Raw genomic sequence first — 20,464 nt, 5'->3', positions numbered from 1 at the left:
GCAACTAAGATAAATGCATATAGGAACTTCAAATTGAACAAGAATAGTTGAATCAAAGTCATTTATTGCGTTACTGTTGCAATTCATTTTTTTTTTAATATTCTGTAGTGTAATGACAACGTAGTACAAATAAATACACATCCCAAACAAAGCAACGTTATCAGCACACAGTCCATTCCTGAGGGAGCAGACATGAAATGTATAAGCAGGACATTTGTTTCATGTGGGATTGGTTTGAACAGATAGGACACATTCAGCTGCTGAGTGTACAACACAGTCATGTTCACCCCCAGTGAGACGTATGGCCAAATAAAGCTCTGAAATGTTAATAGATTTTATTATGTAAAAATGTTTCATAAATATATATGTAAACAGTTAACTTGAACTCACATAGGTTTCAACAAATCAGATAATTACGTTGGCAATGAGCCATCATGATCTCACTCAATTTCCCTTTTAAATTCCATTGAAAGAACTTACCAAGAATTTTTCAACAGCACAAGGACCTCTCTGTTTTTAAGATTTGTGACACCCATCATTTTTCAAAGCAAATCCAAAAATATAGATTCACAGCAATGACACATTCATCTACATTCCTTCATTCGTGTACCAAATGTCCATTAAAAATTCATATATTATAGTACAATCCATCCAGGCATGATCAACACTTTAGTAAGGTCAAAATGTATGCATTAAAACACCCGTAATAAACAAAGACAAAAAATAGTCAAGCTCCCACTACCAAAAAAAAAAAAAAAAAAAAACAAACCTAGGAGAATCCCGACACTCTTCAAGTACAGTACATCATTGTGTCATTTGCATAGTATCTTAACATTCCAATTACACATAAAGTGCCAACAATTTACGACAGGCCTGCCCCACGCCACTGACATACATGCTACGCTCATCTTTACACATGATCTGTCTTGGGCCAGGGAATTAAACAGTAATACATATTGCAAATACTTTTGGGCTGCTGCTGCTGTTGAGAGAAAAAAAATTGCGAGTTAAAAAATAGTTACATTAAATAGAAGAATCGATGTCCTCTAAGATAACGCTTGTCTCCTGGTGTAACTCATTTAAATTAAATGTGGTGAAACTCCAAATGTCAATGTACTGTTGCCACCAAGGAAATGAATTCCCAGTCAACGCATTAAACAGTCACAGGCCACACAATTCTTTGGCTGCAGCACACTTGTCCCTTTTCTTGGGCAAGATGACACTGTATGTGTCCAGAATTTAATGCATCCAAAATATAGAACATTCAATTATAACAATTGGGGAAATGGCAGAATTTAAAATGGCCAATGCTGGGTAAACACATAGTAACACTGCTCACAAATTTAAATCAGAGAGAGACGGAGTCAAGAGGGCACACATGCCTGCTTTTCAAACACAGCTACACCCAACTGTATTATAAGCTTACTTATTATTTAATCTAACAAATTCACACTCTTGCAAAAGTGACTTTTAGAGACTTTCCAGTTCTCAACATATTAAAATGTTTTTTCTTTAAAAAATGCAAGCAGTCATGTCTATGTAATATTTAAAAATACAGGAACAGTACAGATTTCTATATGAAAACAGAAAAATGCAAACTCAATGAAATCATTGTCCCCAACATTTTTTTGAATGATTTAAAATCATAAAATCTGGAGCACAATTATTCTGTCATGTATGGGGGAAGGGAGTCAACTATATCATTCACTGTTGTCACCTTAAAAAAATACTTCAGTAATACTAAAAAACTCACTAATAATACAATTATTTTAAATCTCTTTCAGTTTCATTTGTCAAAATCAGTCCCTTTGAACAACCTATCACACATTTTTGGTATTCTTATCAAAAACAATCACATTCTAAGTTAAATGATTACACAAAAAAGGAACAATTCTTATTCTGTTGGACTGCATCATTATCATCCTGAAACAAATGACTAAATCTAATGCTAACCATTTTTATGCCAAGAAATATGGCTTTAACTTTTTTTATCAATAAATAACAACTTTGGTAATTTAATTAAAAAAAAAAAAATTAAAAGATCCACTCTGAACAAACGGTTCCTTTAGTTGCAGGAACCAGACACATGTAGGTTCAATGAAAGATACTTGTAAAACAGAGTTAAATACCTCGTGAATATGAACAAAGCTAAGTTGGTGCAGGCCTCACAAAAACTACTGTAAACTAGCTTCAGTGCAATCTCAGCAAACCGCGGTGATACTGATTTTTTAGTAACATGCCAGGAAAGCAGCACAGGCTGTCACGTCAGATAGGCTTGTACAGTAATGAAGTGACATACTTCTTCTTATATCTATGAGTAGCACTCAGCACCATCACCCCATCCTGGAAAAGAATTCAAAATAAACAATTTAGTTACAGATGCAGAAACAGTGCAATAGGAGTATAAATGTCAATATCACTGTTACTGTGTGACTTTTACATAATGAAAAATCCTTTGGATCTTATGATAATAGCAAATGAACAGCAACATGTCATCCATCTATAAAACTCACACACACAGTTGGAGCATTTCATATTAAATTAGTAAATAACACTAAAGTGCTGTCAATTTCATTTTACTTTTTCTGACACTAATCAACAGAAAAAGACTCTTAAATGTCAAAATGAAAACCGATCTCTGCAAAGTGATCTAAATTAGCTACAAATATAAAAATAGTTGATGGCATAATTATATTAATGTGACACACTTCAATCATTAGTGAGGCAGCTGATTGGTGTTGGTAGTCACTAATCCACCTCATAATGTTCTCCTCATGCCCACACTCATTTCTGAAAGAGATCGTTTCCTTCTTACATTCTCTGATTCCCCCTTTTGAAGGAGCCCCTCGGGTGATGCAACAACCTCTTGTTAAATTATAATTTACATACAGCGGAATCTAAGGGTAACGTCACGGTGGGTGGAACGCAGATACGCTGTAGAGGTCACCGCTGAATATGTGACATTATTGTTTTCACAAGTATACCAGTTTGTTTAAGTTAACGGTAAAACCTTTATTGGAAATTGACTGCACTAAAGCTGCAATTTGAGTTTTTGTAGCACATATTAACAATATCCAACTGTTCCTCCATTAAAATGCAGTCAACTCTATTCCCAAATCCCACAATGATTAAACACCACAGTATCTCTTACATGTACACATATCTATCATTATTCTAAAAAAACAAACAATTAAAAGTGCTCTTTACCCTTTAATCAACATTGAAAATATAAATTTAACACACATGCTTAGCTTTGTAGTCCATTCTGTACTGGCTCGAGTACGAACTCTTGAATTACCAATAAGTCAGTTCCTTTGTAATCAAGAAGTCGAGGGATTTTTTGATTACACTGTACATTAAAAGCTCCATCCTATGAGTCAGATTTTTTTTAAAGGAGTTTTCATTAAAGAGTTGGCATATAAACTCTGGAAAATGTTCTGCAATTCAAAACTACACTATTTACATTTTTCTCCTAAGAAATGAACACCAGGGGAAGTGCCCAGCAAGCAAAAAAAAAAGACTCATTATCTTATATTTAAACCATTCCAGCTATAACTTCAGCGGAGTTTTTACCAATCATTTGAAAATGCAGCACCTTCACTGCAAATTAGCAGCTTACAGGTAAACTGCTGATTGGTGTGCTTGGTGGTCCCCCCTGCCTTTCTCAAGCATGCAGGCGGCCTACAGCCCCAAAAGTGTACAACGCAGCAAGCCAAAAATAAAAGGGTACAGTTCCTCCTCTGGTATATTTCACAGATATGTGCAAAAATCAAGTATTCTTCAATTACAATCCTCAAAATTTCACTTTACATTAATTTGCCGTCTAAAATTTATGTCACAGTTTGGCAGGAGCAGGGCGAGACCATAACAGAACAGACAAAATCTTCCAAATTCTTTTTTTAGGAAGGCAAATGTAAGTTTGCAAGAGATGTGCCAGCCCAGTAAGGTCTCGTGTAAATAGCTTTCTGCTTCTTGCAGTCATGTGACCTGGGACGACCATAAAAAAGGGACAAAATTAAGATGGGCCCAAGGCACACAACAGAGAAACACTTCTCATTTAACCAGGGCACTGACTGTTTCAAATTCGGAAAAAGTAAGGACTGAAATGAACGAAACCTTGAAACTAGAGACTCCTGGTATACCTTGGCTGAGAATTTTGTTACTGGAAAAATGAAAAATACACTTAAATAAATGGTGGACATACTTATAAATGAATATTAACTGATAGAGCCAATGACTACATAACGCATGTGATCAAGTGCATTTGTTCTCCATAGGGGACAAAAATAAATAAAAAATGGGATACTAATAGTTATTTACTGGTATAGAATGTGTATAACCTCTAAAGACTAGGACTAGTGCATGAAGAGCCTGGTAAGGAACCAGTTATAATCACTCTTCTCTTAGTAACACTTCAAAACTCTGAACGAATGAAAGATCGAAACTTTAAATATTTATACAGGAATGGCCATAAGTGCTACACAGGACCAAGATACAGAAAATAAAAATAATGAATGTTCTACACCTGACACAAACTATCTTGTGCCTAAGCATGATTTCGGAAATTTGCGTAAACCATTATTGCAAAAAGGTGGGAATCCTTACTTTGCAATAAGCCTAAAACTCTTTTACAATGCTTTAAACCTGTTTAAATGTTAATCTTCCCAACAATCTTACAAAATGCAATATTTCGTGAAAATAAAACCATACCTTTATTGACAGTGCGTAGAGATGATTTAGCATTACATGGTTTGGTTCAGGCAACAAGGCAGGGTCACACTAGAAGGAAAAGAAACATACTCTTGAAATGCTAAAAAAAATTGAGATGTTCCATCCACCCATTATCAAAACCTACATAATCTATTTCAGAGCCATAGAAGAAGAACCCTGTCCCAGCAGCCCTGGAGAACCCTACACGTTGATTCAAGACATTGCTGGGCAACTCACATTCAAGTATAAAGGGCCACTACAGAATCACCAATTAATATCACAATCTAAACTGGAGTACTGTATTTGGTGAAAAACCCACGTATGACACTGGGAAATTATGCAGATTCCTCACTGACAATGCCTGGGCTGGGATTCAAAGCCTTCAGATTTGTGCTCGACTATTTTATTACCAAGTAAAACGTTGGGCATTCATATTACTTGTAAACATTGTTTTAGTGTTCTGTCAAAGGATTTGATCTCACTGTCATTTTATAATCTGGTTTTCCTTGCTGACAATAAACTGGCATTTTAGAGCAGATATGCATTTATAAATTCTGGTGTCAGAGAAAAATGTGCATAGTCTATGATTTTTGCTTTACTCTTCTCCACTGCCATTTGGTCCCAAATTATGATGTTTATAGTTTTAAACTAATTTATTCAACATGCTAATTTACTTTAAAATCCTTTAAATAGCAATATTCATTTACTGATATGTACATAGTTTATGGAGTCCATTTGTATTTAACTTTGTGCATTTGTGCTCTGCATAATGTTGTCTTCTGTTTTGCTTTAGCTATATCTGTAAATGAATGTTGTGCTCTGGTCTTGTAAAATAAGAATATCAAAATACTTTGTACTGTTCAAACACTCAATCAAATGATCACTCGGTGTTATCACTCCTACTCACTGGAATTCTTTCCTAGGTCTGCTTGTGAGGCTTTTTCTCTACTGATTTTAAAATATATTACCTTCTCTCTGGATTTTTAATTCTTGTAAATTTAATTATAATTCCAGGTTTATTACCATGTTTACAGAATACATAGTACAATTTAAATTCTTACTTTTATATTTCCTCGGAACATATACCAAAAATACAATTCTAACAACAAATCACATACACCAAAAAAAACAAAAACCTAAATTTAGCATGCAAAATAGTGCATACAGTTTCAGACTATATTTGCTTTCTGTATTCTGCGATGATTCATGCCGTTAATTGTTCTACATAAAATTAAATATTGACTCTCAACATGTAAGCCAAGTGTGTTGTGTAGTGCACTGTAGACAGACTGTATGCTCACTAAAGCCAATGATTTTTATTTATCCAGAGCAAATGTCTAGGATCAAACATCTGTCAGGTCAGGGAAAGTTGGGAAGCATGCACTGGTACATAGTGTTGCAGCACCCACCACACAACAAAACACTGTGTAATCCTGGTTGGCAACCCCCAGGCACACATGTGGGCCAATCCCACCTTCCAGAAATGAACATCTATCTGCTGCAAGCAGGTGTTACATGGTCATCCTCTTGGCCTGGTCAAGTCACTCAGGTCCTCAGCAATGAGGATCCATTGAGACGGATCATTCCTGGGGAATCGCGCCACATAGCCGTAGTGCCGTAACTTACACCGCCTCACAATACAGGTAATGTGCCTCATTCAGGACTACATGATCAACTGCTTGTTAGACACAAATTCAAAACAACGGTACCCAAGGATTCTCCGGTCCAGTCTTCATTTCAGGTCATTGGATAGGGTTATTGTCTCGCAACCATATAGCAAAACAGGAAGCACCAGGACTCTAAAGACTTGGACAGTTGTCCTTTTGCAGAGATATTGGGGGCACCACACTCCCCTTTCCAGTCACCTCATGACCCTCTTCTCTATGCTCTTCTAATCCATCCACTGACTGTATAGAAAGAGTCACCAGATATTGGGGGCACCACACTCTCCTTTCTAGTCACCTCATGACCCTCTTCTCTATGCTCTTCTAATCCATCCACTGACTTTATAGAAAGAGTCACCAGAGACACGAATGTCACTGCCAAGGTAAGTAAACCTCTTAATGAGGTGTCTTCATTCCTTCTGCAGACAGAAGCACTGCTGATGGCTGTGCCCAAGAGGTCATTAAAGGCCTGGATGTTGTTTTTTATCCAGGACACTCACATTCCCAGACATTTAGACTCCACAAAGATCACAGCATCTTTGGCAAAGTCAAAATCAGTGAATCTATCTTCACCAACAGATGCCCCACAGCTGCTAGACCTTTTCTGTTTAACTAAATGTTACTGAATATATCTTCAATATTTTCCCCTCTAAAAAGAAAAAAACAATACTTAATATATCTTAAAAAAGCTAAATTAAAGAAAAAGTTGTTCTAAGTCACATTTTTACATTAATAGAAATTTACAGTGCAATTTCCAGCTTACATAAAAAATGAGTAATGAACGTCTACAGAACTTGTTCTTAACTCAAGGCCTGCCTGAATTAAGGTGTAACAAATTATGATGAACTTACAGAAATGTTGGTGTCCTTGTTAAGTATCACCTGTAAGAGATGTGGAGGTAGAATTGGCGGGGACTTAAACCGTTCCTCAAGCCGAAATGTGTAAACTTCCTGGCCATAGGGGCCTGGGGGTGAACTCGAAAGATCTGGACACAGGAAGGAAAAACAGTTGATGTTAATCAGCCTCACAATGTTTTTAGATTTTGAATATTGTAACAAAAAAAAATCTAATTTACCTGATGAATCAGAGCATTCAAGTGAATCCACTTTTAAGGCATCAAACACCTCAAAGTCAGACTTCTTAACTTGTATTAAGTTGTTGATAGTTCCCAACTGACTGGTAACCACTGGCTGAATTTGAAGGATAGGATATAAAGAAAAACACGTGTAACTAGCAAAATCTCAAACATGCAAAGTAAACAGTGACGAGAGATAAAGCAATTTAAAAAAAGAAAATAAATAACATTTGACAAAGTCTTACCTCTGATGGATCATGAACCCATTGTCCATCCACAAAGAATTTATACTGATGTTCCCCTTCTGGTAGATCCAAAATTGCAACAAAGTCATTATGACTGAAAACAAGCATAAGTATAAGAACAACTGAGATGATTTATGAAAGTCAAAATGCAATATAACATGCAAATGCAATATAAAAAGCATTCATCCTGGTAGTTAACGTTATGGTCAAAAATTAATATGGTACAATTAAAACGTCTAATAGCGTCTTTAGATAGCAGATGTAATGCATTTGTATATACTTTGAAAGACTGCAACTTTTTTTAACAAATGACAAATGTAATAATGAATAATTGTGCACAAAGGCATACCTCCTTTTTCAGCGAAACACTTGTTAATACTCTGCTATTCCAACAGATTTAATAGCAAGTATACCATCTCACTTACTTACACTGTAGCCAAGCAAACAATGGAAATGAAACACATTTGTCTGTCTGCTCTCCTACTCTATTTCAAACAGCCAGTTTTAAACTTACTGTACAGGTGCTGGTCATAAAATTAGAATATCATGACAAAGTTTATTTATTTCAGTAATTCCATTCAAAAAGTGAAACTTGTATATTAGATTCATCCATTACACACAGACTAATGTATTTCAAATGTTTATTTCTTGTAATGTTGATGATTATTACTGACAACTAATGAAAGTCCCAAATTCAGTATCTCGGAAAATTAGAATATTGTGAAAAGGTTCAATATTGAAGACACCTGGTGCCACACTCTAATCAGCTAATTAACTCAAAACACCTGCAAAAGCCTTTAAATGGTCTCTCAGTCTAGTTCTGTAGGCTACACAATCATGGGGAAGACTGCTGACTTGACAGTTGTCCAAAAGACGACCATTGGCACCTTGCACAAGGAGGGCAAGACACAAAAGGTCATTGCTGAAGAGGCTGGCTGTTCACAGAGCTCTGTGTCCAAGCACATTAATAGAGAGGCGAAGGGAAGCACAAGATGTGGTAGAAAAAAAGTGTACAAGCAATAGGGATAACCGCACCCTGGACAGGATTATGAAACAAAACCCATTCAAAAATGTGGGGGAGATTCACAAAGAGTGGACTGCAGCTGGAGTCAGTGCTTCAAGAACCACCACGCACAGACGTATGCAAGACATGGGTTTCAGCTGTCGCATTCCTTGTGTTAAGCCACTCTTGAACAAGAGACAGCGTCAGAAGCGTCTCGCCTGGGCTAAAGACAAAAAGGACTGGACTGCTGCTTTCTGATGAAAGTAAATTTTGCATTTCCTTTGGAAATCAAGTTCCCAGAGTCTGGAGGAAGAGAGGAGAGGCACAGAATCCACGTTGCGTGAGGTCCAGTGTAAAGTTTCCACAGTCAGTGATGGTTTGGGGTGCCATGTCATCTGCTGGTGTTGGTCCATTGTGTTTTCTGAGGTCCAAGGTCAACATAGCCATCTACCAGGAAGTTTTAGAGCACTTCATGCTTCCTGCTGCTGACGAACTTTATGGAGATACAGATTTAATTTTCCAACAGGACCTGGCACCTGCACACAGTGCCAAAGCTACCAGTACCTGGTTTAAGGACCATGGTATCCCTGTTCTTGATTGGCCAGCAAACTCGCCTGACCTTTAGTGAAGAGGAAGATGTAATACGCCAGACCCAACAATTCAGAAGAGCTGAAGGCCACTATCAGAGCAACATGGGCTCTCACAACACCTGAGCAGTGCCACAGACTGATCGACTCCATGCCACGCCGCATTGCTGCAGTAATCCAGGCCAAAGGAGCCCCAACTAAATATTGAGTGCTGTACATGCTCATACTTTTCATGTTCATACCTTTCAGTTGGCCAACATTTCTAAAAATCCTTTTTTCCATTGGTCTTAATTGATATTCTAATTTTCCGAGATACTGAATTTGGGACTTTTATTAGTTGTCAGTTATAATCATCAACATTAAAAGAAATAAACATTTGAAATACATCAGTCTGTGTGTAATGAATGAATCTAATATACAAGTTTCACTTTTTGAATGGAATTACTGAAATAAATCAACTTTGTCATGATATTCTAATTTTATGACCAGCACCTGTACATACATTGTCAATCCTGCTTAATCTAATGCAGGATCACAGTGAGGAGTGTGTGATATGTACTGTCTACGACAATATCTTAATTGTTGTTTTAACAATGCACGGGCTGAAATTATCATGTCACTTAGTAATAACTAATCAAAAACATGCCTTGAGCGTTCTCGCATTCACTGTCTCATGTAACCTAACAGGAGTAGACTACTGCGTGTGCACAAAGCGAGTACATAGGCATGTACAGTCTGCGCACCACAAGTTAGTTAAGCGGCCTAAAAATGAATGAGGAAACAGCGCCAGGGGATAAAAAAAGCCTCACAATCTAAGTCGTTAGATTTAATTGCAAGAGGTGGATCATCCTCACTCGCTTGGAGATGGTTTTGCTTTGAAAAGACTGATGTTGCTCAAAAGACAGCAATCTGCAAACTATATCAAATCAGTTGCCATTAAAGACAGCTCAACAACAACTTGTTTCTCCATCTGCAAAATAACAACCACACAGAATATGAAGAATATGAAAAGCTTCAGGAGTCAGCTGTTCATGACTGCTCTAAATCACCTAAGGTACAAGCACAGAAACACACTCTGCAAAATTGTGGACATTAATATATTAATTGTTTACCTTTTATTGAGTGGGATCTTAGTACTCCAATTGTTGAAGGAGCCAGCAATATACACTTCTTTCCCACCTCCGCTCCAACGGATCACAGTAGGCCGAGCTTGTTGTGTAGGTTTGACTGTATCCTCTGAATCTGGCATAAATTGCATGAATTCCTTCTCACCTGAAGGCTAAAACATTTAAATACATTATAACAAAAAGCAATTTCATAATTCAATTTCATCTTTTTAAAATGGTAGATAAAGCTAGGGAGTGTTACATGTATCTGCAAATCCAACACATCTGTATTCATGTCACTGAAGGCCATGTACCTTATATACTTACTGAAGAAAAATAAGCATTTACAAAAATATATCTTTGACTGACTGGACAGAGCTGAGCACAGGAAACTACACAAAGGCGCCATTTTTAGAAAGTAGAGAAGGAAGGAAAGTGCAGCTGGTTATCCACATAATGAAAGCAGATCGGTAGCTATTCCTGATATAATAAGGTGATCTACCTCAACTTTGGCATACACCATTAGTAAGATTCTTTGCTGAAAATTCTAGTCTGAACTATATAATGAATGGACAGTACTGCTTAGGTCATCATGTTTTTGTCTGTAAGCTAATGCCACAAAGATATAGCAGTTTACTATAAAACACAAAAACACTAAAGAACGTGGAACAAACTTGGCAACATTGTGATTTTAAACTGAACATCAGATTGTATGAGGGGAGCTGAATAAGGCACAGCTTAAAGTGGGGATCTGTGCAGTTTATCCCTAAAAGAATTCATTTTCTTCTAACTTGTGTATCAACTAGAAGCAATATGCTGCTGCTCATACTAGCAATATCTTTTGCCCAGTTTACTAGTAGATTTTTTTTGTGTTGTTCAACCAATTGAACACTAAACTCACCTTTAAACATAATCTGGTAAACGATATTTTTCATTTGTAGAATTTTTGAATGTCTGACTGCACTCTACGATGTAGTAAAAAGGTACATACTCCCTGACATCTTACAAACTGACAGATTTCTGAGATAATAAAAAAATTCCACATCAATGAATTTGAGCAAGCTGTTCATTCAAATAAAATGTCACTCTCAGCACCTTTCTTTCTACAGTATGCATATTGAAGATGTTCGGATCATCAGTGCTGTCTGTCATACTTTTGTTCTGCTCATGATCTTTAGCAGGTGGAGTACTTGAAGCCCCATCAGTACGGTGCGATTTTGCTCCATGACGGTCACTTGTTCCACGGTCACTAGAGGTGTTTCCCATTTCTGATAACTGCTCGCTTCAGCTGCTCTGAATACGTCTAAAGGGATACAGGTATAGAGGGCAGTCCACTTTAAACTGTAAAACAAAAAAAAAAACCAAAAAGAGATATTTTGATGTCTGTCTATTTTAGCATATAATACAGATTTGTCTTTAACACTAGAATTACCAGAGCCTACGAAAAAACTTGTAGATCCGGCCCACCTTAAATCGCTTCTGAAAACCCTTCTCACCTCTCCGCCAGCGTCTTTTGTCATCTAAATGTACTGATAAAGACAAGCTGCCAGCAGCCGGCTATTCCATCCCCCCAACGACTTAGAACGTAAACAAGCTTTTCCCAGCTCATGCCTTGATTGATTATCTGGGAGTGAAGTGGAGTTTTAGAGTAGAAATAATAGACTGTTATTTGCAACACACGCATTTCATATGTGTTGCATTTCTACAGTAATCTGTGTAAACACATTGTTAAAACAGAAACGGTTTACAATATTCTAGTAGCAAATGACAAAATGTAGGCATAAACTATATAATGTATGAAGCCTGAAGTCCAAATATCAAAGAAACACTTTCACAAAAGGTACAAAAAAAAAAAGCCACCGCCAAAAAAAGCCGCCTTAGTTTGCGACTTTAACACGCATTAGCTATCACTGCTTCCGTGGCGCAACAGTATCAGTTTCTGACTGGGAATCCAAAGGTCGTGAGTTCGATCCTGCAGAAGTGTTCTTATTTTCACTATTTTAGAATAAAAAGATGCATTTGATTTCAGTCTGTAACAGCCAGTGTAATTTATGATATTTGTAAAGGTTAGCTTTATTTTTTTTTTAAATTCACTTTTCATTGTCTCAGTCGCGTTCAGGATACTTCCCTACCGCCCCCCACCTGACACTGCTGTTTTCACATAAAGACGCTCTACAGTTCTGCAGTGTATCACGATACATACGACCACGTGTTTTTTTCCCCCAATATTGCCAGTTCCCACGTGTTGCTGTATGCTGTTTCTTTTGTACTCCCGGACATGCAGAGGAAAGCCTAGTAAAGAGCAGTAACTTCAGCACTATATGCAATCATCAGACACTCCCCATCTGATACTGCTGTTTTCACATAAAGACGCGCTAAAGCTCTGCAGTGTACTGAAGTGTCTGCATGCACTTTTCGTGGCATTATACGTGTATTTTTTGAGCATGTCCATGTAGCTCAAACACAGGAACATATGTTGATGTAAAAGTATAACAAAACAGGTGCACTTTTATTCAAGACTATAACCGAAGAAAAAAGAAAGCAAGTTACAGTAGGCGGTTGATATGACAGCTTGCGTGGTGCAATGCTAAGAACTGCTGATTTCCATTCTGTGCTATATAACTGTTAACATTTGAATCTGATGATTGCATATAGCGCAGTCTTATTCAGTGTGCGCAAGAACATGCAGGTGGCCAGTTGCTGCGTGCTACAACGCACATTTTAAAAAAAGAAAGAGACAAATATATGTGACGTTCTGAAGAAATCATTTCATGACGCGAATAGTACCAATCAGAAAACATCGTCGAAGTAATGCAATATTATTTGAAAACGAACAGCGTCAGATCGGGTGTGAAGTTATACTGGCACTGTTTGAGTCAGATCAGAAGCTGAATAAGCAGAAAAAGCTCCTGTTCTGACTCTAAGTAAAAAAGCATGAATTAATCAACAGAAATAACCGCGATTGACATTTTAAAGATAACGATTTACAGTGCATACCAATTTATAAATTCAATGTCCGTTTGAGGAAAAAAAAAAAAAAAAACACGTTCTTCAAAGCTGGGAATCGAACTCACGTCTCTGTAGCACGACAGGGCTGTTGTGCCCCAAGTCAGCAAACCGTAGCGTTAAGCCACGGAAGCTGTTGTAGCATCCTTGAACTTTTTGTGAAAATGTTTATTTGATGTTTGGATTTCAGGCTTCACAGATTCTATAGTTTATGCCTACATTTTGTAACATTTATTACTAAAATATGAAAAGGTTTCTGTTTTAGCAATGTGTTTACACAGATTACTGTAGAAACGGAACATGCATGAAATGCATGTATTCCAAATAGCGATCTATTATTTTCATTCTAAAACTCCAGCAGTTCAGTCACTCACAGATAATCAAACAAGCCATGAGCTGGGAAAACTTAGTGAACGTTCTGCGACGGTGGGGGATGGAATTGCCGGCTGCTCGCTGCTCCTCTTAATCGGCACATTTAGAAGACAAAAGAGAGGTGAGAACGGTTTTAAGGTGGGCCGGATCTACGAGTTTTTTCGTAGACTCTGGTAATTCTAGTGTTAAATGGAGATTTTGTAAAAAAAAAAAAATGCACCAATTAAAATTTTTAATTAGGAAAAAAAAAACTATGTAAACACAGTGAGGAACTGTTTTAAATTCCTAGTAAGATAAATGTACTCCATTTAGTTTGCCAGTTATCTCCGGATAACTGGACACTGCTGCCTTTTTTGTTCCTGCTATTTAAACTTGAGATGAGGCCCAAACATCTGCTCACTCTTCTTACACCTGAACCTTTGTTATTACCTCATTTTGTTTGATTTTTTAAAATATTTTGTGACTGAGTCCACTTGAATTACACTGCATTAAAATAAAGACAATAATTTGTATGTTGTTTAACTATAACTGAGAAAATGAATATTTTAGTCAGAAAACCTTAGTGTGACAATTGCCATTTAATCTAATTTTAGCAGATGAGAGACACGGCAACACTGACAACATTAATATTTACCAAATGTACTGTATGTATTATAGACAAAAAAGAAATTTAGCACAAACGTGATGAAAAACACACATTTTTTACAAACAGGAGTATTTTCCTAAACCATCACATTATATTAAAGATGTGTACTTTATAATGTAATAACGAAATTCAACATGAAAGTTAATCATTTCCATCCTTCACTCCTTTTTTTCTAATACCAGTTTTTCTATCAGGTTGTGTTTCTGGCCTAGTCACCTCACTGCATCAGTGTGGGTCTTCTCTGGGCACTAAGATATACACCCACGTCTCAACAGACAGGCATGTTCAGTTATTCGGAGACTGTGATTGAACCAACAACATTTATATGGTGCATTTCCATACAAATGATGTAGCTCAATGTGCTTTACAAGATGAAGAATGAAAAAAAAGAAAAAATATAAAAATAAAATGAGGTAATACTAATTACTAAAGAATAAAGTAAGGCTCAATGTCCAAAAAAAGAGCTAGAGAAAAAAAAAAAAATCTGCAGGGGTTCCGAGGCCATGAGACCACCCAGCCCCGGCTAGCCAGTATGAGTGTGGTATATTATGGAATACCACCAATGATCTGAATGAAAGCATCTCTTAATTACAAAGGACTGGTCATAAATGTTGTAGTTTTCTCAGCATTCTCTGTTATGAAATAATGTATCATACGGCCAGAAAAACACAAACTTTAAGCCCTCTTAGATGAAAATGCAACTGAAAGGTGTGGATGGCAGGGTTCCACAAAGTAAACACTGTGGTCTCTCTATACTGGAGTCACAGTTTCAAACTTCACCTTTTTCATATAGTAACAACTGATTCACTTCTGCTTTTATTCCCCAGGACTGGAAGGTGATTGCCTTTTCTCTTATATATACACGAATATAAATATAAATACTCTCCTATGGACAAAAACTTACCCATATAATGAACAATACAGGTATTATGGTACCATTAGAAGTACATCAGCCTATGGACTAATCACTTGAAAACCACCATGTAGTTTCTGAGGTTATCTGACAGGGCAGATATGAAGATGATTGTATACACAACATTTTAACTGTTCTCATAGACTCCTTAACCTTATTGGTCCATCATCATTTTAAATTTGATACTGTTCCCACTCAAACTATTACTTGTATGAATTCAGTGATCCAGTAATTTACAAATCAACATCTACTGATACACTGTAGAAATGTGCACTGCTAGTGATAATACAGTGGGGCAAAAAAGTATTTAGTCAGCCACCAATTGTGCAAGTTGAGGCCTGTAATTTTCATCATAGGTATACCTCAACTATGAGAGACAAAATGAGAAAAAAAAATCCAGAAAATCACATTGTCTGATTTTTAAAGAATATATTTGCAAATTATGGTGGAAAATAAGTATTTGGTCACCTACAAACAAGCAAGATTTCTGGCTCTCACAGACCTGTAACTTCTTCTGTAAGAGGCTCCTCTGTCCTCCACTCGTTACCTGTATTAATGGCACCTGTTTGAACTCGTTATCAATATAAAAGACACCTGTCCACAACCTCAAACAGTCACACTCCAAACTCCACTATGGCCAAGACCAAAGAGCTGTCAAAGGACACCAGAAACAAAATTGTAGACCTGCACCAGGATGGGAAGACTGAATCTGCAATAGGTAAGCAGCTTGGTGTGAAGAAATCAACTGTGGGAGCAATTATTAGAAAATGGAAGACATACAAGACCACTGATAATCTCCCTCAATCTGGGGCTCCATGCAAGATCTCACCCCGTGGGGTCAAAATGATCACAAGAATGGTGAGCAAAAATCCCAGAACCACACGGGGGGGCCTAGTGAATGACCTGCAGAGAGCTGGGACCAAAGTAACAAAGGCTACCATCAGTAACACACTACGCCGCCAGGGACTCAAATCCTGCTTAAGCCAGTACATGTGCAGGCCCATCTGAAGTTTGCTAGAGAGCATTTGGATGATCCAGAAGAGGATTGGGAGAATGTCATATGGTCAGATGAAACCAAAATAGAACTTTTTGGTAAAAACTCTACTCGTCGTGTTTGGAGGAGAAAGAATGCTGAGTTGCATCCAAAGAACATCTTACCTACTGTAAAGCATGGGGGTGGAAACATCGTGCTTTGGGGCTGTGTTTCTGCAAAGGGACCAGGACGACTGATCCGTGTAAAGGAAAGAATGAATGGGGCCATGTATTGTAAGATTTTGAGTGAAAACCTCCTTCCATCAGCAAGGGCATTGAAGATGAAACGTGGCTGGGTCTTTCAGCATGACAATGATCCCAAACACACTGCACGGGTAACAAAGGAGTGGCTTCGTAATAAGCATTTCAAGGTCCTGGAGTGGCCTAGCCAGTCTCCAGATCTCAACCCCATAGAAAATCTTTGGAGGGAGTTGAAAGTCCGTGTTGCCCAGCGACAGCCCCAAAACATCACTGCTCTAGAGGAGATCTGCATGGAGGAATGGGCCAAAATATCAGCAACGGTGTGTGAAAACCTTGTGAAGACTTACAGAAAACGTTTGACCTCTGTCATTGCCAACAAAGGGTACATAACAAAGTATTGAAATGGAAGTTTTGTTATTGACCAAATACTTTTTTTCCACCATAATTTGCAAATAAATTCTTCAAAAATCAGACAATGTGATTTTCTGGATTTTTTTTTTCTCATTTTGTCTTTCATAGTTGAGGTATACCTATGATGAAAATTACAGGCCTCTCTCATCTTTTTAAGTGGGAGAACTTGCACAATTGGTGGCTGACTAAATACTTTTTTGCCCCACTGTATAACATGGTGACTGAAAAAGAATACTATGTTTGGTGTTATGGCCAAGTTTAATATATGAATAGCCAGCTGTTTTGAAGATGTTAAAATAACAGAGAATGCAGAATATAAAAAACACTTCAAGCATATCCCTCTAATAGTGACATTAACTAGCTTTGTGAGGTCAAAAACATCTACTGCTGAACAACTACAGATACACTAGTTAAAGACTAACACAAGCTGGGCTTGAAAACACAAGATTGTCTGTTTAAGACCCATCTCTGGCTCTGGCTATCACAACTGCAAAATGTTGCACCGCAAATGTTTTGAGGCCAACTTGACAAATACTAACACACTATGAAGGCTGGACTGTCAAGTTGTATTATTTCAGTATACTTTATTGCCATAAAAATGTCAATCACATATAAGTAGTTCTATGATTTACTGTTGTCTGTGCTCACTATGTAATGGTCTGGCATCTTGTTTTGGGATTGTTTCTGCCTGCATCCTGTGCTTTCTAAGATGGGCTCCAGCTTCCCTGCCACCCTGCCCAGGATAAGGAGAGTTTACAAAAATGGATGACTGGATGTCTATAATGCTCAGTACCGCCGCTCCCTATACGCAGAGTACACAGTCTGCATAGGGCACCAACTCCCAGGGGGGCACCATCCCAGCTGCTCAAAAAAATCGTTTTTATATATTATAATAATAAATTAATATTAATAATATACATATACAAATAAACAAAAATATAAACATATATATTGCATTTTACGGTGAATGCAGAGTAGGCTAAGCACACGTGATGACGCGCGCGCCCTCACCTCTGTTACGGCTGCCTATTTGGCCAAAAATGATAATAATTGAACAACCACCTACAAGAGTTGTACCCAAATCTCTGGATTGCTCTGCGCATAGCAGTGACGCTCCCTGTAACTGTTGCCTCTGCTGAGCGAAGTTTTTCTAAAATGAAGCTCATCAAAACGTACTTGCGCTCATCTATGGCACAAGACCGCATGAGTGGTCTGGCAATTGTCAGCATCAACTCTGAATTAGCAAAGGCTTTATCATATGAAGAGCTCATTTACGACTTTGCCTCAAGAAAAAGCAGAAGTGTGCCTTTGTAAATTTTGAACTTTGGAAAGCTCCAGCAGATGACAGTGTTGATTTTATTTCAGTTTATTATTGTTTATTTTATTTATTATAAATGTTTTATTTAAAGTGTAATTTTAGTTTGTATTTTTTGCTGTAGAGCTACAATTTTAATTTATAAATGATACAATTTATTTATGTATTTACTTTTATTTGAATAAAGTTCTATTTTGGCCCCTATAGTAGGTGTTTTTTTTTATTTTATTTTTCTTCCGTAACATTTGGGGGAGGGGGCACAAAAGTAAATTTCTGCTTAGGGCACCCATTTGGCCAGCAGCGGCCCTGATAATGCTCATGCAAAATAAGAAAACCCTAAATCAGTAAGTTCCTCCATGGCTTTGAGGAGTTACTTAAATGCAGCTACAGTATATTCTGTTAGTGAATGTTCTTAGAAAATGCCTTTTTTACATTTTTAAGAAGTAATGAAATTTGGTTCCCCATGGGTGATCCGGCTCACAGGATCCTCATTGTTGTGGACCCAGGCGGCTGGACTTGGCCAAGGGGACGCCCACATAACACCTGGCTGTGGCAGATGGATGATCATTTCCGAAGGGTGGGACTGGACCGCAGTTCAGCCTGGGGGTTTCCCAACTGGGATCCCGAGCTGTTTCATCATGTGGTGAGTGCAGCAATGCGATGTACCAGTGCATGCTCCCCAACCTGACCTGCAGGATGTGTATGCATCATTTTAATACTTCTGTGCTGGTATTAGTTCTTTATCATTTACGTAATGGTGGCAGCAGTGTATCTTGGTTAACTATGCTCTTAAATACACAGAACAAGGCATATTCCATTTCTGCCTTTCGCGATTGATACATCTTTGTTAAAATTAAATACAACTCATCTGCTTCAAACACGTGCACTATGGAGTCTTTTTTTCTTCAGTGTTGTTGTGAATAACTTCCGTGCATTACAAGGAAGAGAAAATATTCCAGTTGCTAGAATGATGGCGAGATATTCAGCAATGTGCACCAATGTAATTCAGCCAAGCACCACTAGGTGGCAGCGCACAACTTGTCTATCGCAGAGACTGTTGCCGCAAATGTCACTTTTTTAATTGTCAAGCAACAACAGTATCACGTGACGAAGAACCCTAACCGACTTGTGTTTCCCTGAGGTTGTATAACGGAAAATAACACAATACAAGCAAAGACTTCTATAAATGAAGCGTTTTCTGAAACGCGTGGAGCCTCCCACTCTTCCCTTTTAGGAGGACACTCTAAGGGGTAATAACAGCTCATCAGCTTTTATGATCTCTGTAGTCAAACCGTAACTCTCTGCACTAAGAGTTTGAAGCACAGAAAAACCATATATTCCAATAAGCCTGGGTAAAACATGCGGGGGGCACCGCTTACACACGTTGGTAGTTTCAATATAGACACGTTCGCAGTTTGTTGTCTCTGATGACGACACTCAGACAATGCCCGGCTAAATTTGGGTCTTCCAAAACAAGCGAATACTCACTGACATTTCACTTTAAAGCCGCATACTTACTGTGTCTACATTAGCTGTTTCCGCTGAAGCTCAGGGAATCACCCTCCACACGGTAGGTGCTTGTACTTCACCTTAAAAAGCTTTTGCGAGCTTTGTAAACACTTACCTGACCTATCAAATTATGTTAAATTTCTGTCTTCATTCCTGTTGCTTCTGGGAAATAACCGACCACCTCCTCCCCCTCCACTTCTCTGCACACATTCCTGTTTGACAACAGAAACCCTCACAACGGAGTCTCTACAGAGACAAACAGCACGGGAGCATTTTATGAGTCGTTCTACACGGAGCACTACTAACGTGTATAATGAAACAGCGTGACTAGTGCAACAGTGCCATCTCCCGTTTGGAGGTGGAATAGATAATACTAAATCCACGTGAAACGGCTGCGCGCTGCGGTCGAGTAGTAGAGTGTTTATTCTTGAGCTTACATGAGAGTTTTAAAGAACATTTCGTGGAAAAATATTAATTTAGTGTTTATTTTTTATAACTCTTTCACAATGACATATTGCAAAGAACACAATCATGGATTTAAAAGCAAAAAGGTAACCAATACTTGTACTATATTTTACTGTGACGCAAGCAACTCTGACTGGGATGAAACTTAAAAAAATACGAATAATGTAATGCATCTGTACTTACACATTGTTTCTTTACCGCTCA

At 37.7% G+C, this 20,464-nt stretch overlaps 1 protein-coding gene across 2 annotated transcripts; it reads right to left on the bottom strand.

The window, feature by feature from the left end:
- Positions 1-47: 47 nt before the first annotated feature.
- On the bottom strand, positions 48-20,053 carry LOC114659105 (5'-AMP-activated protein kinase subunit beta-2-like). Of its 2 annotated transcripts, none has more exons than XM_028811360.2 (8): positions 19,911-20,053; positions 11,486-11,731; positions 10,397-10,563; positions 7,695-7,788; positions 7,450-7,564; positions 7,226-7,359; positions 4,711-4,779; positions 48-2,343 (listed from the first exon to the last, which is right to left on the bottom strand). In XM_028811360.2, the coding sequence occupies exons 2-8, from the start codon at positions 11,654-11,656 to the stop codon at positions 2,266-2,268; spliced, it is 828 nt and encodes a 275-aa protein (XP_028667193.1). In that variant the 5' UTR covers positions 11,657-11,731; positions 19,911-20,053; the 3' UTR covers positions 48-2,265. The 2 variants fall into 2 exon arrangements, with proteins under 2 accessions (XP_028667193.1, XP_028667192.1); XM_028811359.2 differs by having other exon boundaries at positions 19,805-20,051.
- Between the last annotated feature and the right edge of the window lie 411 nt (positions 20,054-20,464).

This window comes from Erpetoichthys calabaricus, chromosome 10, assembly GCF_900747795.2.
Source record: "Erpetoichthys calabaricus chromosome 10, fErpCal1.3, whole genome shotgun sequence".
NCBI lineage: Eukaryota > Metazoa > Chordata > Cladistia > Polypteriformes > Polypteridae > Erpetoichthys > Erpetoichthys calabaricus.
The sequence above is the reverse complement of the archived record's forward strand: the minus strand, read 5'-3'. Positions and strand labels throughout refer to the sequence as shown.